This window comes from Notolepis coatsorum (genome assembly GCF_963971535.1).
Source record: "Notolepis coatsorum genome assembly, chromosome: 6".
NCBI lineage: Eukaryota > Metazoa > Chordata > Actinopteri > Aulopiformes > Paralepididae > Notolepis > Notolepis coatsorum.
In genome coordinates, this window is record NC_140170.1 from 180,195,209 (window position 1) to 180,221,203 (window position 25,995).

At 42.2% G+C, this 25,995-nt stretch overlaps 1 protein-coding gene across 1 annotated transcript in view; it reads left to right on the plus strand.

The window, feature by feature from the left end:
• The first annotated feature begins 5,674 nt into the window (after window positions 1-5,674).
• The window catches only part of dnajc16l (DnaJ (Hsp40) homolog, subfamily C, member 16 like), a 39,054-nt gene continuing 18,733 nt past the window's right edge, over window positions 5,675-25,995 (plus strand). The window contains exons 1-7 of the mRNA XM_084316752.1: window positions 5,675-6,051; window positions 6,228-6,294; window positions 7,765-7,904; window positions 11,083-11,258; window positions 16,121-16,305; window positions 17,769-17,873; window positions 19,258-19,416. Coding sequence (XP_084172878.1) covers window positions 5,882-6,051; window positions 6,228-6,294; window positions 7,765-7,904; window positions 11,083-11,258; window positions 16,121-16,305; window positions 17,769-17,873; window positions 19,258-19,416 — 1,002 coding nt within the window. The 5' untranslated portion in view covers window positions 5,675-5,881. The remainder of the gene's footprint in view (window positions 6,052-6,227; window positions 6,295-7,764; window positions 7,905-11,082; window positions 11,259-16,120; window positions 16,306-17,768; window positions 17,874-19,257; window positions 19,417-25,995) is intronic.

Consider the following 25,995-nt stretch of genomic DNA (forward strand, 5'->3'; position numbering starts at 1 on the left):
TCAGGCGCATTCATTTTATCGTGCCCCCCATAGAATCCCCTTCCCGCAGTAAACACAGACAGAAGCAGAGGAAGACTGATGACGCGGGCTGATGACGCAGAACACTGCTGCCACGCAGTGTACTATAGTGCAGTGGTTTGATTGAAAACTGTAGTTAACAGATTGCAGAATGGGTACAATACAGTACAGCTCAATACACACAATTGTTAAGGGGATGCAGACCAGAGAACGACTTTCGTCTAGTTTACATCAGGGTCCCCCATTTTCAATTCATCATAACATATAATGGCATACATTGATTGATTGAAAACTTTATTAACAGATTGCAGAATGGGTACAGTACAGTACAGCTCAATACACACAATTGTTAAGGGGATGCAGAACAGAGAAAGACTTTCGTCTAGTTTACATCAGGGTCCCCCATTTTCAATTCATCATAACATACATGACATACAGATAGACAGTACTGCTACATCTATACATTTATGACATACCAGATTTGCAAATACAGTACTGTTTGTGATACGAAAAGAGTCCAGAAAAAAGAGTATATACATTTGACGTAGAAACTGTACATTGATTGGAGGAGGTTGGGTAGGTGTTTTTTTAGAGTGTTTTTGAAAGTGGGTAGTGATTTACATTCCTTTACAGCTTTGGGTAGGGCGTTCCACATTGATGTGGCATAATTGCGAAACGTGTTTAGTCCCTTGTTTGAGCCGAATCTGGGTTTAACATGATTTGTGGAGCTCCCTCTGGTGTTGTGGTGGTGGTATTCACTGACCTTTGGGAAGTATTTTGACATGTACATGTGTACCTTAGTTGTGTAGTGTATCTTGTAGACCAGGCCCATTGCAAGTTGTTGTCGTCTACTCTAAGCCATCCTAGGTTGTCAAAGTGGGCAGGGGTGAGGTGGGTTCTAGGAGTAAGGTCAAGCAGTAGTCTGACCAGTTTGTTTTGTGATGTTTGTCATTTAGTTTTTAGCGCCTTTGAGGTGCTTTGGTACCATGAGGTGCAAGCATAGTCGTAGTACCCTTGAATGAGTGCTCCTGCCAGTGTCATACTCACGGCGAGAGCCTTCCTCTTCCCTCCTGCTTCCACACCCTTATATGGGCAGCATCCGACCCCAGCATTCCCACGCTGCCAGACGGACATCAATCAGCGCGGCTGTGAGGGATTCCCTCATCAGCAGGCCCTACTTCAACCCACGGATCCTGTCGTCCCTCGTCGCAGTGTTATCCTACCAACCAAGGACGTACTCACTCTTGCTGCTCTGTCGTTGTTTGCCTGCCTTGCTCTAAACTCTGTTCTCCCTATGCCCAGGACCATCACTCCCGGCTCCCGCCGCCTCCTGATACGCCGCCCAGGGGGTCCCCAGCGAAACGAGTAATAGTTTAATGTCACTGCTCTGTTATATAGCACCTTTAATTTATTATATAAAGAAATTATATGATTATGAATTCAATACAGTATATACAAATATTTTCCAAACTAGAAGAATACTCATCTACTATCATCAACTACATTTACTGGGCTACATTATGTATATCGAGTGTTGTCTCCAGTCCAGACCCAAACCTAACCTTCTTACCTTACTACTATATTTATACTACTACCTACCATGTTAATATGTCTATACTATATATGCGCTCTGAGTGTAACATTCAAGTGCAACACTATTTGACTAAACAACGCCTCTGACCCTTAGCCGCCAGATATGTACCCCTCCTGCTGACTTGTTATTCACAATTTGTAAGTCGCTTTGGATAAAAGTGTCAGCTAAATTAGTAAATGTAAATGTACATTTTACTAGGTAGATATTGCCAGTATCTACATTTCACTAGGCAGATATTGCCTGTCTCAACAGACCCAGGGTATAGATTCATATGGTGTTGCTTGAGGAAAGGTCATGGGGTCACCAAAATCAACAGGTTTCACCTTCTATGGGCCATGAATGTACACCGCAAATTGTGTGACTGTACCTCTAACAGGTCAGCAGATATGCTCGTCTGGCCTGATGGAGGCGCTACAGGAAAGGTCATGGGGTCACCGACGGCAATAGACATCCATAAAACCCCAGTAAAACAGTCAAATTAATGAATGTACTCAAAATATGAAATTGTTGAATTGTGTGAGTGAATGGGTAAAATGTGAGGAACAAATTGTAAAGCGCTTTAGATAAAAGCTGCTATATAAATGTAGCAATTTACCATTTATTTACCATTTATATATATATATATATATGTATTTTATAGTTGTTGTTTTGCCTTCTTTTGTATATTTATTGCATTTTCTTTGGAATTAGGGCTTGTCCTCAATTAATTCTCAAGTTGAAATAAAGATTGAATGCATTTACACCCAACATACACATATTCACACAAATACATTTGATTAAAAGACCCTCATGAAGTGTGTGAATTTCCCCAAGGGGATCAACAAAGGAATATATTATCTTATCATATTGTATATCTTAGATTGTAGTGTTACTTGACCACATTGTGCACAGTTGTACAGGGGCGACAGTGGCTCGGGAGGTAGAGCAGTCGTCTGGCAATCCGGAGGTTCCCGGTTCGATTCCCGCTCCTCCCGGGCAGCGTGTCGATGTGTCCTTGAGCAAGACACTTAACCCCTAATTGCTCCCGATGAGCAGGTTGGCACCTTGCATGGTTGCCTCCGCCGTCGGTGTGTGAATGTGTGAGTGAATGTGTGAGTGAATGGGTAAAATGTGAGTAACAAATTGTAAAGCGCTTTGGATAAAAGCGCTATATAAAAAAGCAGCCATTTACCATTTACCATTTGTACAGCCCTGGCCTATTTTTATTTACATTTTTTACTTATAATTATACTATATTCTATTATCTATCTTAATTTAGTTCATATTTCATTTTATTTTAGTCCACCTTTTTATTTTATTATCTGTCCATTATCGTCTGTCCGTTATTATTAATGTCGCACCAAACGACCAAATCAAATTCCTTGTAAAACGACATGGCAATAAAGACCTTTCTAATTCTGATTCTGATTCTGATTCTGATTCTGATTCTGATTCTGATTCTGGTTCTGGTTCTGATTCTGATATGCAGTGAGTACAGTGTAACTGAGGAGGAGGACATGGGGGGGGGGGGTCTGGGGGAAACAGAGGCGTATGGGGGGAGGGGCAGGTGTTGGTGGAGCAGCATCCAGATGGCCTGGGGGTACTAGAAACCGTCCCTGGGGCAGTTAGTAACTACAGGTAAGTCACTCACACACAGACCCGTATGCCGTCTATCAGTGGTGGAAGTAGTACACAGTTCCTTTACTTAAGTCAAAGTATAGAAATACCCAGATAAATTAGCACTCTGGGTATTTCTCAAGTTCTACTTAAGTAAAAGTAGAGAAGTATTTTCTATTGAATGTACTTAAAGGATAACTCCACTATTTTGGGAAATTAGCTTATTTAACATCTTCCCTGGAGTTAGACAAGAAGATGCATACCTTTTTTGTCTCTGTGCGTGCATTTTAGCTTTGGGAATAGATGCTCCGTTAGCATAGCTTAGCTTCATCACTGGAAGTGAGGCAGGACAGTAGCCTTACAGTGCCTTACAGTGTATTGCAAGGTCTGACATTGACCAAACTTGATATGCATGACCTTGGTGGGCTCTAGGTCAACTCCTGAAAAGGGGGTCAATGTCAGACCTTGCAATCAAAAGTTAGGGGCGCACTGAAATTATGGCAAGGGTTATTAGCCCCCTAACTTTTGATTGCAAAGTCTGACATTGACCCCCTTTTCAGGAGTTGACCTAGAGCCCACCAAGGTCATGCATATCAAGTTTGGTCAATGTCAGACCTTGCAATACACTGTAAGGCACTGTAAGGCTACTGTCCTGCCTCACTTCCAGTGATGAAGCTAAGCTATGCTAACGGAGCATCTATTCCCAAAGCTAAAATGCACGCACAGAGACAAAAAAGGTATGCATCTTCTTGTCTAACTCCAGGGAAGATGTTAAATAAGCTAATTTCCCAAAATAGTGGAGTTATCCTTTAAGTATCTGAAGTAAAAGTATGCATTCTATAGTGTTTGTGTATTCCAGTGCTTGGGGGTGTTCATCCTTGATCCATTGACCTCTATAGGTTAAAGTGGTACGTGGTCCAGTTATGCTGCTCTGATTAAAGGTTATGTTAAAGTGGTGTGAGGTCCAGTTATGCTGCTCTGATTAAAGGTTATGTTAAAGTGGTATGTGGTCCAGTTATGCTGCTCTGATTAAAGGTTATGTTAAAGTGGTGTGAGGTCCAGTTATGCTGCTCTGATTAAAGGTTATGTTAAAGTGGTATGTGGTCCAGTTATGCTGCTCTGATTAAAGGTTATGTTAAAGTGGTATGTGGTCCAGTTATGCTGCTCTGATTAAAGGTTATGTTAAAGTGGTATGTGGTCCAGTTATGCTGCTCTGATTAAAGGTTATGTTAAAGTGGTATGTGGTCCAGTTATGCTGCTCTGATTAAAGGTTATGTTAAAGTGGTATGTGTGGTCCAATTATGCTGCTCTGATTAAAGGTTATGTTAAAGTGGTATGTGGTCCAGTTATGCTGCTCTGATTAAAGGTTATGTTAAAGTGGTATGTGGTCCAGTTATGCTGCTCTGATTAAAGGTTATGTTAAAGTAGTCCAGTTATGCTGCTCTTGAAGTTGGCAGGCTTCAAATGTGAATTATATAATCTTCATAAATGTTTGCCATGTTCTCTATGCAAAATGTTTTTCTTCAAAGTAAATAGTAACTGATGAGTTCAGATAAATGTAGTGGAGTAAAAAGTGCATTATTTCCTTCCTCATTCTCTCCACTGTTATCTCCCCACCTACATACATTATAAACGATGGAATTCGGGACTAAATCACATCTAAAAACAGATAGATGTAAAAAAAAAAAAAAAAAAAATATATATATATATATATATGTATAAATGTATGTCATAAATGTCTGGATGTAACAGTACTGTATATGTATGTCACATACATGCATATGTTATGAATTGAAAATGGGGGACCCTGATGTAAATAAGACAAAAGTCTTTCTTTGGTCTGCATCTTGGTATCTTGGTAAAAAAAAAATAAAAAAAAAAAAATATATATATATATATATATATATATATATATATAATAAAAAAAAAATATATATATATAAACAGTACTGTATATTTGTATGTCATACATGTCTGGATGTAACAGTACTGTATATGTATGTCACATGTCATAAATGTTATGAATTGAAAATAGGGGGACCGTGATGTAAATAAGACAAAAGTCTTTCTTTGGTGTGCATCTTGGTATCTTTGGTATGCAATTGTGTGTATTGAGCCGTACTGTGTATTGTACCCATTCTACAATCTGTTAATAACATTTTCAATCAATCAATCAATCAATCAATAGGGGTCCCTGAGACAGATGCAATGGGGGTCCCTAACCCATTACATGTCAATCTGGGTTTTTTTTTTTTTTTTTTTTGAGAACCAATGTTTTACAGGACACTTTACAGAGAGGACACCAGAGTTGTCAAATAGGTTGTTGGTTCCACTCCGCTCTCACAGCAGGAAACCAAACAGCTGTGGTGGGACTGTCAACCTGCTGGGTGGCGCATGCGCTCTCCTCAACAGAATACCACAAGCAGCTAGCCGACAACAAGCCTGCTGCTAGCTACGAGGCTGAGATCTGGTACCATATTGGATTATGGTATGGTCGTTTCACAGATATAATAAACCTAGCTATTCAAGAAGCCAACAGACCCGGTCATGTAATAGAATTGCTCGACGACATTGTTTGTCACTAAGAGAATAGCTAGGTTTACGTTATTTCCCAGGGAGCTGGCTAACGTTAGCCACCGTTAGCCTGTGCTGTCATACGGAGGAGAGGTAACGATGCCCGGGGGCTCCTGTCGCCGGAGCCTGACCGTCATCCTGCTGCTGCTGTTGGGAGAGCAGCTGGTGAACACCGCAGCCGAATATGACCCGTATAGAATCCTCGCTGTCAGTCGAAGTGCCAGTCAAGCAGACATCAGGAAGGCATATAAAAACCTTGTCAAAGAATGGTGAGTGGTTGACAACCCCCGCTGCTATCAAGCCTGCTACTTGAGTTGCACGTTAACTAGCAATTTTAAGCACAAGTAACTCAGTCATTACTAGCCGCTGCAGCCAGAATCTCTTCTTTGATAATGCAATACATTGGTTGATGGCGTCCTTCGTCCTGGTCTATCTCTTCTTGTAGGCATCCAGATAAGAACAAGGACCCCGGGGCTGAAGACATGTTCATCAAGATTGCAAAGTCATATGAGGTTGGTAGTTAATCATGAATGAATGAATGAATGAATGAATGAATGAACACTTAATTTAACAGATTGCAGAATGGGTACAATACAGTACGGCTCAATACACACAATTGTTAAGGGGATGCAGACCAGAGAAAGATGTTTGTCTTGTTTACATCAGGGTCCCCCATTTTCAATTCATATTGACATTTATGACATACTCAACATACATGACATTTATGGCATAGGGACATACAGGTATTTAGTACTGTTACATTTGTGACATATACGATATTCAAATATACAGTACTGTTACCCATAGATCCTGACAGAGTATATACATATGATGGGGAGGGGACTGTACATTAGGAGGGGGTGGGCAGGTGGGAGAGAAATATAGATATGGTGGGGAGAGAATATATACATACGGAGGGGAGGATACTGTCTATTAGGAGGGGGTGGGGGGGGTTTGGACATGTACGTGGCCAGTTTAGAATTGCAGCCTCCCGTAGGTGCTCTTTAAGAGTGGTTTTGAATGTGGGTAGGGATTCACATTCCTTTACAGCTTTGGGTAGGGCGTTCCACATTGATGTGGCATAATTGCGAAACGTGTTTAGTCCCTTGTTTGAGCCGAATATGGGTTTAACATGATTTGTTGAGCTTCCTCTGGTGTTGTGGTATTCACTGACCTTTGGGAAGTATTTTGACATGTACATGGTACCTTAGTCGTATAGTGTATCTTGTAGACCAGGCCCATTGCAAGTTGCTGTACTCTGTCGTCTTGTTTTTAGCGCCTTTTGAGGTGCTTTGGTACCATGAGGAGCAAGCATAGTCGTAGTACCCTTGAATGAGTGCTCCTGCCAGAGTCTTCAGGGTATTCTTGTTTACCAGAGAGGAGATCCGGTACAATAATCTAGTTCGTTGGTTGACTTTTTTTATTACATTGGATGCCATTTTGTCACAGGAAAGATTTGCCTCTAGGATGGAACCCAGGTAGGTAATTTCTTCTTTCCTTGTGACAATATTGTCACCCACTGTAACTGAGAAGCCGTCGGTCTTGCTGAGTTTGTTATTTGAACCGAAGAGAATGGACTCTGTTTTGCCCATGTGTAATGATAGTTTGTTATCAGCGAGCCATATGCAGATTTTGCCTAGTTCCGAGCTGAGGGTCTTTTCAACCTGCAACTTGTTCTTGTCAGAGACCAGCAGGGCTGAGTCGTCCGCAAACAGGAACAAGTTGCAGTCACAAGCTGACGACATGTCATCCTAGTATGCTTCCTTGAACCATGAACCCTGTAGTCAGTCATCAAACCCCATGAACCCTCAACCCTGTAGTCTGTCATCAAACCCCATGAACCCCGAACCCTGTAGTCTGTCATCAAACCCCATGAACCCTCAATCCTGTAGTCTGTCATCAAACCCCATGTATGAATTGCTTTCTTTCACTATTTAACCTATTTCCTTCTCTCCTCATATTTTCCTCTGATTACCACACAGATCCTGTCTAACGAGGAGAGAAGGGCCAACTTCGACCGCTACGGCCAGATGGAGGAGAGCCAGGCGTCCGGCCAGCCTCAGCACCAGCACGGCTTCCAGAGCAGCTTCTACTTCGACGAGTCCTTCTTCCACTTCCCCAGGTGAGCGGAGGGCCTGGTTTCTTGCACAGGGCTAGGATCTATTGGAGATCAATACCATCAAGGTATTGATACTGGTGGCATTCTGAAAATTGACCGCTGTCGTCACAAACTGCCCCGTCTCTCTGTTTGGACCCCCGGAAATATATGTGGAAAGTTGTGCGTTGAAAGAAAGAAAGAATGCGATTCTCGGCGACTCAAGGGAGTTACAAAGCCCATCACCAGCAAGATCTCCTCTACATTTTGACACTGGGCCGCAGAGAAAACCCAGAACGAGGCGTGGCACTGCCAACTGTTCCAACTCCTTGGTCTCTCTTCTGTGGTCGTAAATACTCAACATGTTTGATATCCTCAACTCGCTTAAGTTTAAGTGTATTTGGATCCCCATTAGCTGTTACAAATTGCAACAGCTACTCTTCCTCGGCTCCACACAAAACAATAAATACAAACAAACACCATAACTAAAAATTAAACCAACATTGGTTGTAATACCTAAATATTACAAAATTACTAGTAAAATATTTAAATGTTATATCAAGCATTGTGCCTGTACCCAAAAGTAACCTTTTTACTTGCTTTTTAAAGCTTTCTTTGCTTGTTGCTTGTAGGGGTGGGAATCGCCAGAGACCTCACGATACTATCGCGATACTTGCGTCACGATACGATAGTATTGCGATACTAAATATATCGCGATACGCTGAGTATTGCGAATTTCTTTTTTTATTATAATTTTTTTAATCAAATTTAATTTATTACCTTTTTTCAACTGCAAAGTAAAACTTTGTCAACATGTTTTATCTAATAAAATAACGTTCAGTCTGTTCATCTCACTTCAATAATTTTTATTGCAGAACATGGTATTTTCTCAAGCAGACAGATGTAAACACCGTAATCTGTGTTGCATGTACCTGACAAACTGAACTGTTTGTATTACAGTCATATTCCAACTTAACTGAATGCATGTGTGTGTGTGTGGACTACTGTACTATTACAGGTATTGAAATGAACAATGCAACTTCCTTATACAAACATTTTTTATTTGAATTTTTTATGAATAATTAAATATCGATACTTGGCGTCCCTGTATCGATACAGTATCGCCGCGCAAAGTATTGCGATACTACTACGTATCGATTTTTTCCCCCACCCCTAGTTGCTTGAGTAATTTCATATGGCAACCTATTCCACTGAGATGGCCCTATACATAGCAGTTATTTTCATTGCATTTGATCTCGGTAGAGGAATTGAAACATGACCCCTGGTAACCTGTCTTGGGAAAAGGTTATTTTTTATTTTTATTTTTTTTATTATCTTTTTCCCCCTCCTTTTTCCGATTTTCTCCCATTCCACCCTTCCTGGTTGTTGCACACTTTCCCCTACTGTTGGTCCGAGAGGCCGGAGACTGTCACATGCTTTCCTCCGATGCATGTGCAGCCTGCCGGCAGCCAGCCTGGCCGCGCAGATTCTCACTGGGAGAGTGTAACGTGTGGGAGGCCGCACTACCTCTCTCCAGATCCTACCCTTGCTGAGCAGGCGCCCCGACCGAACTGTAGGGGTCGCTGTCCACAACGCCCAGGACCCACCCGCCAGCTTTCCCACCCTCTTAATACTGCCAATTGTATTAGTGTGAGCGGCCAGCCAAGCTGGTGACAACGCCGGGAGCTGGATTCGAACACGCAAATCCAGCATCTCCGGCGTTGGTGACGAACGCAATCTCCGCTACGCCACCTGACCGCCCCTGGGAAAAGGTTATTCTTGAATCTCCCGTTTTTTCAAATCCCAATGTTGACAGCTATGGTTATATTGCTGAATAGTGTTAGGCTGCGTGTCGATCTGTCCTCTACTTTCAACCACGCAAGGTCTACACCTGTTCTCGTAGAACACCCGAGTGCAAGACGAGCTGCTCTATTCTGCACAATCTGAAGTTTGTTGAGATCCTTTTTTGCTGCACTTGACCAGATTGCTGGGAAGTAGTCAAGGTGTGATAACACCAAGGTTTGAATAACCTGTAAGAGGCTTGTGAGCAGATCTTTAGACTACAGGATAATCAAGCAGGTGATCAGAAACTGGAAACGCCTCCGAGCTTGTCTCCTAAAAAGGCCCAATTCTTCTCTGGTCTGCATTTAGTCTGAAACAGTTTAGACACGAGTCTTACTCTATTTTGGGAGATACTGGGGATGGCGGGGAAATGGTAAAAGTGCCTCTTACCACCACAGTTGGGAAGATAATTGGTGAAACAGCTGCAATGTCTTAACTTAAAGGAAAACACCATCATTATGGGAAATGTGCTCATCGTCCAATCCCCTCTCTGTGCGTTCAGTAGAAAGCTATCCGGCTACAAGGCTAGTGGTCTGTATCTGCTTCCATTAATTTGTGCTACGCTAGGCTAGCTTGCAGCCGGATCGCTTTCTACTGAACGCACAGAGAGGAGACTGATATCCATCTTCTTGTCTCTCTCTGGAGAAGATGATGAGCTCATTTCCAATCATGTCAGCGTATTCCTTTAGGGAAATGTGTGTCCTCCCATGGTTCCGTGGTTGTTACAATAGAATACAGTACAGTAGCTACTGTAGTCTATTTATAGTCATAGCTTAGCACAAATTAATGGAAGCAGTTTCATTTTCCATTTCCAACATGTCCCATAATGTCAGCATGTTCCTTTAACGACTGGCTCCTCACCACGACTGAGATCCAGCAGTTTCACATAAGGCTGAGACGATATGCCATTTGGAAGAATTGGGACAAAATGATAGATAAATATAGATTTTTTTATCATTATTTTGCATGTGTAAAAATGTTTTTAAATAAAAAGTTTTTTAAAATACTTTTTTCTTAAAATTTTTAAAAGATTATTTAATTCGTGTGTGTGTGTCACATGCACTAACTGTAGTTTTTACGATGCTGTAGTTGGCCCACGAAACGCACACACACACACACACACACACACACAAGAAATAACGCGAAATAATATATATTAAAAAAAATGTAAAGGTATTTTAAACATTTTCTTTTTTACCCATGCAAAAAAATCGATAAGTGACGATAAGTGGTCTCAGCCTTAGTTTCACACAGATTCTCACTCACCAGGGCAACTTGTACTTGTACTTCAAAGCTGCCATGGATCACATAAACAGTGGACAGATTGCCGCCCCATGGGTCACTCTTCAAACTACTTCCGCAGGTCCAGGGAATTCGCAGACAGCAAGTACCTGTTGAACTACGCCCAGTACAACAGTGACGTGCTGCCCGACAGCTACAAGAGGCCGTACCTGATCAAGGTGACCTCCGAGTGGTGCTTTGCCTGCATCCACATCGAGCCCGTGTGGCAGGAGGCCGTCCTGGACCTGGAGCCGCTGGGTAAGACCGCTGCTTCTGGGGCTTGAACGGTTGGGCTTTTCGATTCAGTTGATTCAGGATGTCGATTTTCTTTAAAGGAACACGCCAACATTTTGGGAAATTAGCTTACGGTCTTCTCCACAGAGAGACAAGAAGATAGATACCAGTTTCCTCTCTGTGTGTTCAGTAGAAAGCTATCTGGCTGCACGGGCGAGGTGTTAGTTGGACAATGCCTAGCCTAACCAGCACTGTCCGCTTCCATTCATTGTGCTAAGCTAGGCTAACATGCAGCCAGATAGCTTTCTACTGAACACACGGAGAGGAAACTGGTATCTATCTTCTTGTCTCTCTCTGGAGAAGACCGTAAGCTAATTTCCCAAAATGTTGGCGTGTTCCTTTTAATTGCACTTTCGATAGTTGATTCAGGATGTCGATTTTCTTTAAAGGTGCTGTAGATTAAATTTGTATGTAGAGTAATCATTTAAAACGGATAAATAAATAAACATCCACAGCTTTTAGAAAGGTGTGGGATAAAAGTATTGCTCCCCCCCCCCCCCAAAAGGTTATTGATTCATTTATTTATCATTTAAAAAATGTTGGTGGGTCCAAAATGAATGTTGTTGTTTGCATGTTGCTGTATGTATCCCCTCCCTACTTCCCATGTCCCCGCGTGGAATGAACCTGATTGGATAAATGACATGGCTGGTGCTCCAGTGCGACATCTAGTCGTTGTTGGATGTTATCTATAGCACCTTTTTCTTTTATTCAAATGCTTAAAAAAACATTTGGCATGAAAAGGTTGTACTATCCAACCTATTGAATAGTAAATAATAAAGTTCCAAGTACACAGCGATTTCTGCTTACACTGTGAAACTGAAAGTGAATTAGCCTCTGGGAACGAGGGCTGCGTGTCCTAAAAGAGGAACTTGCTTACTCCGTCGGACCTCATTACAAGTCACTCAGAAAACAGATGTCCTGGTCTAAGTGCTGCTCAGCTCAGTATTTAATGGTGCATTATGTCTTCCTTGTGATGGTGCTTCCTGACATCCCTCCCTGACATGATGGAACTAGTAAAGCTGGACCAGCTACAGTTTTGATACATTCAAATATAATGTAGAAAATGTATATTGTGAGTGACAAAGCAAAATGTTGTTTAGTTTAGTTTCTTTCCCCCCCGCAGAGTATAAAAACAAGACGACACAATAACGACAACTGTAAAGTGCCAAAGATATACAGTGCAGGAAGAGGCATAAAAAAAAGCCCAGAAGGCTTATAAGAAACCTCCACCTATAATAATAAACAGAATTATATTACATATCGCAAGTTGGAAAACAAGATCAATGTAAGGACATTGTGGGAGTGTGTGAGAGTAAGTATGTAAGTAACTGTGTGTGTGTGTGTGTGTGTGTGTGTGTGTGTGTGTGTGTGTACATGAGTGCACAAGTTAAAATACAATACACTGATTACAATACATGGGTTACAATATAATAATCAGATGTATTTGAGTGGAAATCTTTCCAAACCAATGAAAACAAATAAACAAATTCCAGGATTCTTCATGTTTGTATCAGGCCACCTAACCCACTCACCAGCTGGGTGCAGGAGTCTTCATGTTGGTATCAGGCCACCTAACCCACTAGCTGGCTTCAGGAGTCTTCATGTTGGTATCAGGCCACCTAACCCACTCACCAGCTGGGTGCAGGAGTCTTCATGTTGGTATCAGGCCACCTAACCCACTAGCTGGGTGCAGGAGTCTTCATGTTGGTATTAGGCCACCTAACCCACTAGCTGGGTGCAGGAGTCTTCATGTTGGTATTAGGCCACCTAACCCACTCACCAGCTGGGTGCAGGAGTCTTCATGTTGGTACTAGGCCACCTAACCCACTCACCAGCTGGGTGCAGGAGTCTTCATGTTGGTACTAGGCCACCTAACCCTCTCACCAGCTGGGTGCAGGCGTCTTCATGTTGGTATCAGGCCACCTAACCCACTCACCAGCTGGGTGCAGGAGTCTTCATGTTGGTATCAGGCCACCTAACCCACTAGCTGGGTGCAGGATTCTTCATGTTTGTATCAGGCCACCTAACCCACTCACCAGCTGGGTGCAGGCGTCTTCATGTTGGTATCAGGCCACCTAACCCACTCACCAGCTGGGTGCAGGAGTCTTCATGTTGGTATCAGGCCACCTAACCCTCTCACCAGCTGGGTGCAGGAGTCTTCATGTTGGTATCAGGCCACCTAACCCACTAGCTGGGTGCAGGAGTCTTCATGTTGGTATCAGGCCACCTAACCCTCTCACCAGCTGGGTGCAGGAGTCTTCATGTTGGTATCAGGCCACCTAACCCACCAGCTGGGTGCAGGAGTCTTCATGTTGGTATCAGGCCACCTAACCCACTCACCAGCTGGGTGCAGGAGTCTTCATGTTGGTATCAGGCCACCTAACCCACTAGCTGGGTGCAGGAGTCTTCATGTTGGTATCAGGCCACCTAACCCACTCACCAGCTGGGTGCAGGAGTCTTCATGTTGGTATCAGGCCACCTAACCCACTCACCAGCTGGGTGCAGGAGTCTTCATGTTGGTATCAGGCCACCTAACCCACTAGCTGGGTGCAGGAGTCTTCATGTTGGTATCAGGCCACCTAACCCACTCACCAGCTGGGTGCAGGAGTCTTCATGTTGGTATCAGGCCACCTAACCCACTCGCCAGCTGGGTGCAGGAGTCTTCATGTTGGTATCAGGCCACCTAACCCACTAGCTGGGTGCAGGAGTCTTCATGTTGGTATCAGGCCACCTAACCCACTCACCAGCTGGGTGCAGGAGTCTTCATGTTGGTATCAGGCCACCTAACTCTTCCTGGCTTTTGTAACTTATGTTGTCGTACTATGCAGAGTATAGGTCTGCGCGACTCTATAATATTGATTATAACAGAGGCAACCATCTCCATGAATCGGGGTGAAAATCCCACAATGGGGCTCATCTCAAGAGGCTGTCTTGGGGTAACTTGATCCGGGGTGGCAGCTCTGGTGCTTAACTCATTCAACGCCAGTCACGAGTATAGTTGGGTTAACTCGCCAAGCGTTCAGCGCCAATCACGAGTATAGTCAGGTTTTAATCGTTATTTCTTTTATTAGCTATATCCATTAATTTTCATCCATCCAGCCTGATGTTATCATTGGGAATGGGTCTGAGCTCGCAAAAGGGCAAATACCGCCGCCTATGCCTTCCAGCTGGTATTGCACTCCATTAGAAATGGTGTAGTTTATTTTCTGGGACGAGCCGTGCAGGCGGGGTTTAAATACTCAGACGAGGCAGGCCTTTACAACGATGGCATGGTACACTAACCCCGCCCGCCCGTTCATGTGTAACGCTCGGTAATGTGGGACGGACCTCCACAAGCAGTATTTGGAATGGCGATCAGATAATTGGATTATTTCTTTTGCATTACATCAGATACCAGGTAAGAACACTATATATACAATTTTGCGTTGATCTGATATTTATTTCTACCGCGATCAACGCTGTCTCTGTGTGTGTGTGTGTGTGTAGCTGTGTGCCGTTGGGTGGGATGAGGTGGCGGGGGAGCCACGCGCTACGAGGGCCATTTAATTCGTGCATGAGGAAGGATAATAATGATAATCTAGCGTTGATTTCAGGACGATTCGATAATCAGGCGAAGAATTACAACGTGTTTAGTGTATTCCACTAAAGGGCTATTATCGCGTCTTTTCCTGGAATTACTCAGAAGCACCCAAATTATATTCATATTTAAAACGGAAATGTACGGATGAAAGAACAATCTGTCTTGTGGATGTTGACTGGAAGCAACTCACTGACAATCGACGGGTGTATTAGACCCATAGCTATAATATAAGATATATTTTAAGCACTCGCAAGTGAACAAAGCGGCCCATTGACTTACAGCGCTGGCGTAATAGCGCCCTCTGGCGCCCCGACCCGTGGCGCAGAATGAGTTAAAGGCCCAATCCGTGATCCAAATGTACAACAAAAGAGACCAAAAAAGCTTGTTGTGTGGTGTGGCCCCTAGGTGTGATGTGTGTTGTGGCCCCTAGGTGTAACGTGTGTTGTGGCCCCCCCTAGGTGTAACGTGTGTTGTGGCCCCTAGGTGTGACGTGTGTTGTGGCCCCTAGGTGTAATGTGTGTTGTGGCCCCTAGGTGTAATGTGTGTTGTGGCCCCTAGGTGTAACGTGTGTTGTGGCCCCTAGGTGTAACATGTGTTGTGGCCCCTAGGTGTAATGTGTGCTGTGGCCCCTAGGTGTAACGTGTGTTGTGGCCCCTAGGTGTAACGTGTGTTGTGGCCCCTAGGTGTAATGTGTGGTGTGGCCCCTAGGTGTAACGTGTGTTGTGGCCCCTAGGTGTAACGTGTGCTGTGGCCCCTAGGTGTAACGTGTGTTGTGGCCCCTAGGTGTGACGTGTGTTGTGGCCCCTAGGTGTGACGTGTGTTGTGGCCCCTAGGTGTAACGTGTGTTGTGGCCCCTAGGTGTGTGTTGTGGCCCCTAGGTGTAACGTGTGTTGTGGCCCCTAGGTGTAACGTGTGTTGTGGCCCCTAGGTGTAACGTGTGTTGTGGCCCCTAGGTGTAACGTGTGTTGTGGCCCCTAGGTGTGACGTGTGTTGTGGCCCCTAGGTGTAACGTGTGGTGTGGCCCCTAGGTGTGTTGTGGCCCCTAGGTGTAACGTGTGTCGTGGCCCCTAGGTGTAACGTGTGTCGTGGCCCCTAGGTGTAACGTGTGTTGTGGCCCCTAGGTGTAACGTGTGTTGTGGCCCCTAGGTGTGACGTGTGGTGTGGCCCCTAGGTGTGACGTGTGTCGTGGCCCCTAGGTGTGACGTGTGTCGTGGCCCCTAGGTGTAACGTGTGTTGTGGCCCCTAGGTGTGGGCATCGGCGTGGTGACCCTGAACTACGAGCGCCGCCTGGCCGGCCAGCTGGGGGCCCACCGCGCCCCCTCCATCGTCGGGCTGGTGAACGGCAGGGTGACCTTCTTCCACCAGGCCGTGGTCCGGGAGAATCTGAGGCAGTTCGTAGAGGACCTGCTGCCACACAGACTGGTGGAGAAGGTAACTGGACCTGAGCTGATTGATTGATTGATTGATTGATTGATTGATTGAAAACTTTATTAACAGATTGCAGAATGGGTACAATACAGTACAGCTCAATACACACAATTGTTAAGGGGATGCAGACCAGAGAAAGACTTTCGTCTTGTTTACATCAGGGTCCCCCATTTTCAATTCATTCAATACACACAGACTGTTGTTAACCAAGTGGGAGCCTGCAGGGAAAGTGTAGCTAACTGTTAGCTCAATACTGGACCAATCAGTGACATGATGCTCTTCTATGTCAGGTACATGGTAGGCAAACCGTGAATAGGGTCTAAGGTCCAAAATAGCAAAGTTATCCTTTAACCGACCCACCACCTAAAGATCAATAATAAACGTACAAACGTCCTTCCTGGCTATGGGGTCTTGTCACTACCTTTGGACTTGTCATAGATGGGTAAAGAAAGGTGTAACCATAGATACACAATATTCATTATTCTGTAACCATATATGGTTATCGAATGTCATTTACATTACCACGCAGTTCAATGATATTTAACATTAACGTTGCTAGTATACAGTGTTGAAGTGTGGTCATTTCACTTCAAGGTTCTGAGAGTCTGATTGAACAGTAGGTCATACTGTATGTCATACTGTACCTGTGTGCCTTCCTCCCGAAATTACATTATACATCTTATTTCTGCATTGTACCTCACTGTTACTCTTTTTTACTCTGTATTCTATATATTAGGGCTGACCCCTATTAGTCGATTAGTCTACTAATCGGTCGAAAGTCGAATACAAAAAAATATATATTTATAATCTTTTTTGTATTAAAATTTTTTATCATTCTTTCCAAAAGAAAAGAGGCCTAGAAGCGTGGCTAACGCTAATGGCACCCATACCAGAGGCTAACTGCCTAAGAAAACAGGCACAGAGGCACTGAAAGAGGATTTCACCCATCTAATGAACACACTAGACTAGACAAATATCAAGATGTATCCATCAGTGGACCAATTGCATGCTTTTGCAGAGGACAAGAAGCCGTCAGTCGACTACTTCAGACATTAAGCACCCCCCACAGCCCAAATGGAATGATACAAAATTAAAAAAATTAAAAATAAATTGTTTTATTTTTTTTATATTATACTTTTTTTTTTTTTTTTTTTTTTTTTTTTCAATAGTCGACTATCATTCCAATTTTGGCCAATCATAGTCGACCATCCAAATCCTTAGTCGGGGACAGCCCTAGTATATATATATATTGACACTTTTTGTTTACGTACTTTACTTTTTCTATTTTATACTTTTTATCTATTTTCATCTAGCACACTCCCAGGGGCTCATACAGAAAAAAGCATTTCATCGAAAAGTATTCTGCATTTTACTATGACAACTAATAAAGAAACTTGAAACTAGACTGAGGTTATGAAGTGGTTTCACATTTTATTTGAAGTTGATGTTTGTTTCTATGTTTTCAGATCACGGATAAGAACTACGAGTCTTTCCTGAGCAGCTGGCCGGAGGAGAACAAGCCCAGTGTGCTGCTGTTCGACCAGGAGCCTGTGGCCCCCCTGCTGTACAAGGTGAGACACACACATATATACTGTGCTGCTGTTCGACCAGGAGCCTGTGGCCCCCCTGCTGTACAAGGTGAGACACACACATAATATATACACATATATACTGTGCTGCTGTTCGACCAGGAGCCTGTGGCCCCCCTGCTGTACAAGGTGAGACACACACATATATATATACATATATACTGTGCTGCTGTTCGACCAGGAGCCTGTGGCCCCCCTGCTGTACAAGATGAGACACACACATATACACACATACATATATATACTAGGGGTGTAAAGGTACACGTATCCGTCTGTGTAGTGTACCGAACGAATACAACAGTATGTTAACCACTAACGACCGCCCACCGGGGGCTGTTTTTTTCACAATCTAATATAATTATTATAATTTTCAATTTTTTTACAAGTACAATTAGTTACTGCACACTACATCACCCCTGAACATGGAAAGCCAAACTTTCCCCCACTGTACCGAAAACCATACCGAACCTTGACTTCAAAACCGAGGTACGTACCGTACCGTGGTTTTTGTGTACCGTTACACCCCTAATATATACACACACACACACACACACACATATACATACACACACATACACATTTATACAAACACACACTGGTAGCCTGCTCTACAAGGTGAGAGACACACACACACCTATACACACACACACACACACACTGGTAGCCTGCTTTACAAGGTAAGATGACACACACACACACACACACACTCCTGCCGGGCAGCACGTCGAAGTGTCCTTGAGCAAGACACTTAACCCCTAACTGCTCCCGATGAGCAGGTCGGCACTTTGTACGGTTGTCTCCGCCGTCGGTGTGTGAATGTGTGAGTGAATGGGTAAAATGTGAGGAACAAATTGTAAAACGCTTTGGATAAAAGCTGCTATATAAATGCAGCCATTTACCATTTATTTATCAACCTGTCGTAACGTCTTTCTCTCTCCTACCTCTTCTCCCCTCACCTCTCTCCTTCCCTCACATGTATATATACCTTTCTCTCACACACATGTCCCTCTCTCTCTCTCTCTCTCTCTCTCTCTCTCTCTCTCTCTCTCTCTCTCTCTCTCACACACACATACACATATCCCTCTATTCGCTCTCTCTCTCTATCTCTCTCTCTCTCCACACATCTCTCTGACATACTCATATCCCTTTCTTCTCTCTTACACACCTCTCTCTCCCTCTCTCTCTCTCCACACATCTCTCTCACATACACATATCCCTCTCTCGCTCTCCCTCTCCCCCTCTCTCACACACGCATCCCTCTCTTTTCTCTCTCTTTCTCTCTTTCTTCACACATCTCTCTCACATACACATAACCCCCTTATTCTCTCTCTCTCTCTCCCTCTCTCTCCCTCTCTCCTCTGACCAGTTGACAGCGTTTGCCTTCAGGGACTTTGTGCGTTTCGGCTACGTGGACCAGGGTGTGACGTCCAACACCAGGCTCCTGCGTCAGTTCAACATCAACACCTACGCTCCGACCTTACTGCTGTTCAAGGAGAAGACGGAGAAGCCTGCTGACATCATCCAGGTAGATCACTGAGAAGCTGCTGACATCATCCAGGTAGATCACTGAGAAGCTGCTGACATCATCCAGGTAGATCACTGAGAAGCTGCTGACATCATCCAGGTAGATCACTGAGAAGCTGCTGACATCATCCAGGTAGATCACTGAGAAGCTGCTGACATCATCCAGGTAGATCCAGGGCTGTACACTGCAACGAGATTATCGCAAATTGCCCCTTAATTTGGCCCGTGCGAGTGGAAAATAATATTTGGGGGCAACCTTGCGAGTAGTGATTTCAACCCTTCATTTGCATTTCACTCCTAAATTAATCCATACAAATTGGATAAAAAAAATAGTAATACATTAGCCTACAACCAGGGCTGTACAGTGCAACATAATGTCACGCCGGTGCTATGAAAGAATCTGTCGGCGATGAATGAATTTACTGCGCAAGCCTGTGTGGAAAAAAAGTTTTGTGTGTGGAGTGAATCTGGGCCACGCAACTTGGTAGTTGTAGTCTATCGTGCGATTAAATACCATGTCCCGCCTGCGTAGAGTCCATACATCCAACACCAAATCCCATAGTTCCTAGCGAACAATCTAAACGAAACTGAATGTTGCATCGTCAAAGAAGAACTTCCTTTCAATAAGTTTAAGCCGCTAATTTTGCTCTGCAAGAACAACGGAGCGGATATCAGTCCATCTTATGACAACCACGTCCGATGTGGAGAGATGATAAGAGACCATAGCCGATTAAATTAAGTCTGATCTGGCAGTGATGATTACAATGACGGGGACACGGACACTTCTAACCATGTATTAGGTGAGTTGCCCACAGGAAGTTTTTCAATACTTAAATACTGTCTACTTAAATTTCCCTCCGGGGATCAATAAAGTATCAACCTATCTATCTAATAATGAGACAATATGCAAATAAGATAATACTAATAATTGTCACGGTTCCCCGTATGAAAGTGGCTTGCAACTTACTGCTGGTAAAATCACTGTTTATTTCTCGTTCTGCATAGTATTACATTCCTCTTCTATAAACAATCAAAGTCCCACCGTAAGAGCTTCATACGGGTCAATTAAAGCTTTTTGATTAGCGTCTTTCCTTCGAGCTAAGTTGAACTGAACATTTCACTGTCAAAAGCGCAAATGTAAACAAGGTTGCGTCGCAACACTGTTTTCAAAATAAAGGTCACATATACAAATACCGTAGTAGGCCTCTCAATTCTTATAAAAAAAAGTCCCGGATATACATAAACACTAATTGGCATAGATCTCTCCAACACATTGATCACTTTAGGCACACCCTGAAACCAGTAACATCACAAATATGAAGCGGGTAATTACCTATAAAAATAATACACCTTTTATGGGGTTATTTACAATAATAATAATTCATTTAATTTATAAAGCACTTTTCATTGTGAAACAAAGGTATGCAGAGTTTCTTGTCCTCCTGATTAATGCAATGGTGTGTGTGTGTGTTGTGGTGATCTCATTCAAGGAGCACTACACAAGTTTTGTTCTATTAGTGATTTACACACTTCCTCAGTTGGTTCATTATAAAAGATACAAACCTGAAAACGCACTTAAATGTTAAATAAAAGGACCACAGTAATGAGGCAGGAGGAACATATTTTTTTGCACTATAATGGTAAAATAGTTATTTAAAAATATTCTTTGCCCCTAAATTTCTCATTTAGGGGCAAGTGTGCCCCTAGTGAAAAAACTTAGCGTACAGCCCGAGATCACTGAGAAGCTGCTGACATCATCCAGGTAGATCACTGAGAAGCTGCTGACATCATCCAGGTAGATCACCGAGAAGCTGCTTACATCATCCAGGTAGAACCAGAGATAGTTAAAACACATGATGATGACATCACTGAGAAGCCTGCTGACATCATCCAGGTTGGTAGAACCAGATAATTGGTTGGGTTGGTCTTAAGTCAATCAAATAACTTTGTTAGCCTTTTTTTTCATATTCAATTAGTTATTTCCTGAAAATACTGGTAAGTACAATATTTAAAGTGGTACTTTCACACTATTGCACTTGGGAACTAGTATTTTACAGATTATTTGTCAATTAAATCAACTAATTGGTTAGTCAATGAAGTCCTTGACTATTGGTTGACTAAGAATGTATTTAGTGGAGGAGGAACATTCCTTTTTTCACAACATAATTATTTCTTTTTCCTCCCATTGCCATCCCTTCATCCTCTCTGTCTCTCTCTCTTCCTCCTTCTCTCCCTCTCCGTCTCTCCCTCCCCCCATCTGTCTCTCCCTCCCTCTCTCTTCCTCTCCCTCTCTCTTTCTCTGTCTCTCTTCCTCCCCTCTCTGACCCTGTCTCTGTGTTCTCTGTTTTGACGGTGTTCTGGACTGTCTTCTGGGTCAAATATTTCTGCATAGCTCACTGCTGCGTGAACTCTAGTCCTATGTTGGCTTTTTTGGGTCTTGCAAGACTAATGCTTAGACAAAGGGCTGATTATGAAATATTATTCTTTCCACATGCTGACATCAAACTCACGTGTGTCATAGGCTCTGCTTTGTTCCCATTTTTGTTAAATTATTTGCCATACTTTTTTGGGTCTGTAAATAGTCACTCCATGAGAAATTGGACTGCGTTAAGCAAATTGTCTGATGATGATGATGATTTATTATTAGGATTAATGGTTATTATTATGATTATTATTATTATAGGCTATTATTGTGCTAGGATTTGTTTTGTTGATGATTTAACCTCTCTTTATGCATGATTTCAATGTAGACATTGACCCTGAGGTCAATCTCTTTAATAATATTGATATAGTTTGTGACTACTATACAGAAGAGCAAGTAAATGGTGAAGTATATCATGCAAATCGATTTTCAATCATACACTTTAACAGCAGGAGTATGTACAACATTTTTTTAACACATCAAAGACTATCTGAGCCAATTTTCTACACAGTTTAGTTTAGTAGCAATTTCTGAGACCAGGATTGCCCAAGAGAAAGAAGAGTTTTTTGAGTTGGATGGGTATGATTTTAGATGTATAAACAGAATCCACAAAGGGGGAGGCGGGACTGCTTTATTCATTGGTAAAAAACTAAAGTATAAGGTTATTGACCACATGAGTGCTGCTATTGAAGACCTCTGTGAGGACATTACAGTGGAGATTGAAAGGGAAAAGCAGAAAAACATCTTGGTTAGCTGTGTATATAGCGCCTAGTTCAAGCATTGATAATTCCAGAGAAAAGATCTACCTACTAACATAGAGCAAAAGGTTACATTCATGTGTGGCGACTTTAATATCAATCTTTTAAACCCAGACAAAAAAACAAATATAGATGATTTTACATCACCCATGCATAGCCTAGGCCTCTTCCCGATAATTAATAAGCCTAGCAGAATAACCTCTCATTCTGCTACTTTGATCGATAAAATTTGTACTAATGTTATAAATAATATAATTGTGTGCGGACTGCTGACAAATTATATAACTGATCACTTACCAGTTTTTGTAATAATAGAAGATAATAATCAGCCAAAGAGGGAATCTCAGAAAATGTGTAATAAAAGGCACCTTTCAGAGGACTCAATAGGGGCACTCAAAAGGGAACTGGCTCTCCAGCAATGGGTTGAGGTGTTTGAAGCAACTGATGTGGACTCAGCATATGGCTGCTTTCTGAATACATTCATGACTTTATATGATCGCTTCTGTCCTATTGTGCAGCAAAGTAGCCGACAAACTAGGAAGCCAGATAAACCATGGATAACAAAAGGAATTTCAAATGCCTGTAAAAAGAAGAATACTATTTATAGAGATTTCATCAAGCATATAACTAAACAGAAAGAAATCAAATATAAAATATATAAAAATAAATTAACAGATACTATAAGAAAACGTAAGAAGGATTATTATAATAACTTACTAGAAATTATATTATGATATTAAAGGAACATGGAAAATTATAAACACAATAATTGGAAAATCAAATAACAAACCAGGCTATATTGATAATTTTTATGTAAATGGAACGGAAATAACCAACATGCATGAGGTAGTGGAGGAGTTTAATAATTTTTTTGTAAATGTTGGCCCAGATCTTGCAAGGAAGATCAAGCCTCCACAAGGGGGAGCTATTGCAGAACAATACATTGATAGAAATCCATCCACAATCTTTTTGTATGACTTATCTAAAATGGAAATAATTGATATTGTAAACAATCTCAAGAATAAAACATCTACAGATGTGAATGGGATAAAAAACGAATCAAAGAAATTGTAGATCCAATTACTTTCATATGTAATCTATCTTTTAGGACGAGGACCTTTCCAACTGAAATGAAAACAGCCAAAGTAATTCCAATACATAAAGCAGGAGAAAAAAAAGTTTTTTTTTACAAATTATAGGCCGGTTTCTTTACTTCCTCAATTTTCAAAAATTCTGGAAACACTTTTTGTTGCACGTCTGGACAGTTTTATTGATAAGAATGAGATATTGATTGATAGCCAGTATGGATTCAGAACTAACAGATCAACATCAATGGCTCTCATGCAGATAGCAGAAGAGTTAACAAATTCAATCGATAATAAACAGTATGCAGTTGGAGTTTTTATTGATCTGAAAAAAGCTTTCGATACCATGATATTTTACTCAGAAAACTTGAAAAGTATGGAATTAGAGGGGTAGGGCTCAGTTGGATAAAAAGTTACATAGAAAATAGGAAACAATGTGTGCAGATGGGGGAGACCAGATCATCCTGCAAAGTAGGGCTGCAACGATTCGTCGAATATGAAAAATCGTCGACGAGATATTGTTGCGTCGATTAGTCATTAAAAAAATATATATATTATAATCTTTTTTTCTTTTTCTTTTTTGCACTACCTATCTTTGTGAAAGTGGCTTCTCAGCTCTGGTCCAGCCAGCTGAAGACTTCGTAGCTTAACATAACAGACCGACAGTAAGTTTGGGGGAACTAATGGGATAACTGGGGATGTTGTTTGGTCCTGACAAGAGTCTCAAAGCAACTCTGAGGTCATGCTCAATGTCCAATCTGTTCCTCTGCTCTGTCTTCAGCTGGACCAGAGCTGAGAAGCCACTTTCACAAAGATAGGTAGTGAAAAAAAAATATATATATATATATATATATTTTTTTTTTTATATAAAAAAATAATTGACAGATTAGTCGACTACCAAAATAGTCATTAGTTGCAGCCCTACTGCAAAGTGATACCATGTGGGGTACCGCAAGGATCCATTTTAGGACCGAAATTATTTATATTGTATATTAATGATATCATTGATGTTTCTGATAAACTTAAATTTGTCATTTTTGCAGATGATACCAACATTTTTTGTTCAGGTGCTAACAAATATTACAGGTGAACTGGGGAAGCTGAAATGTTGGCTTGATACTAACAAACTCTCAGAATAATCTTTTTGAACTAAGCGCATTAAAGTTCCTCGACTTAGTTGACCTTAAAACAGCAGAGATAGTTTTTAAAGCTAGAAGTTATCAACTGCCATGTAAATTACAAATTTTGTTTAAAGAACGAGAGGTGACGTATAATTTAAGAAGAACACTCAATTTGAAACAGCCTAGAGCTCGAACCACACTTAAAAGTATGTCTGTGTCAGTTAAACTCTGGAACAATATACCGGATGAAATAAAAAACAGCAGGAGTATTTTTAAGTTTAAAAAGATGTTTAAAAACAGGGTTCTAGCGGTCAGGTGGCGTAACGGAGATTGCGTTCGTCACCAACCCCGGATACGCTGGATTCGCCTGTTCGAATCCAGCTCACAGCTCCGGGGTTGTCACCAGCTTGGCTGGCCGTTCACACTAATACAATTGGCAGTATTAGAGGGTGGGAGAAGCTGGCGGGGTGGGTCCGGGTCGTTGTAAACAGCGACTCCTACAGTTCGGTCGGGGCGCCTGCTAAGCGTGGATTGGATCTAAGTGGGATAGTGTGATCCTTCCACACGCTACGCCCTCTCAGTGAGAGTCCGCGCTGCCAGGTGAAAAGAAGCGGTTGATTGGCTAGACGTGTGTCGGAGGAAGCACGTGATAGCCTCCACTCTCCCAGACCGACTGTGGGGGGTAAGTGCGCAGCGACCAGGAAGGGGATTGGGAATTGGCATAACGACTAACATTGGGATGGGAGAAAACCGGAGGAAAAAGGAGAAAAAAAAAAAACTCTGAAACTCTGATATTGCAGATGAATTTTTGATTTTCCTATGTTGGCTTATGTTCTTTTCAGGAACGTTTTTTGTTGATTTCTTTGTTTGTTTGTTTGTTTTATCTTGCTAACTTTAACTTTTTTTGTTCTTTTCTGGATTGGTTTTTGTTGATTTATTTTTGTTTGTTATATTTTGAAAACTTTAACTTTTTTGAATTTGTTTTTTGAATTAGGGGTAGGTTGCTCTATAAGCCTTCGGCTTCAAACCTATCCGTTTCGTTTGTTTATTTGTGAAAATGTTCGAAAAATTATTTGTTTGTTTATTTATTTGTAAACATTCGAAATAAATATAATTCATTCATTCTCTCTCTCTCTCTCTCTCTCTCTCTCCCTCCCTCTCTCTATCCTCCCCCTCTATCTCCCACCTCTCTCT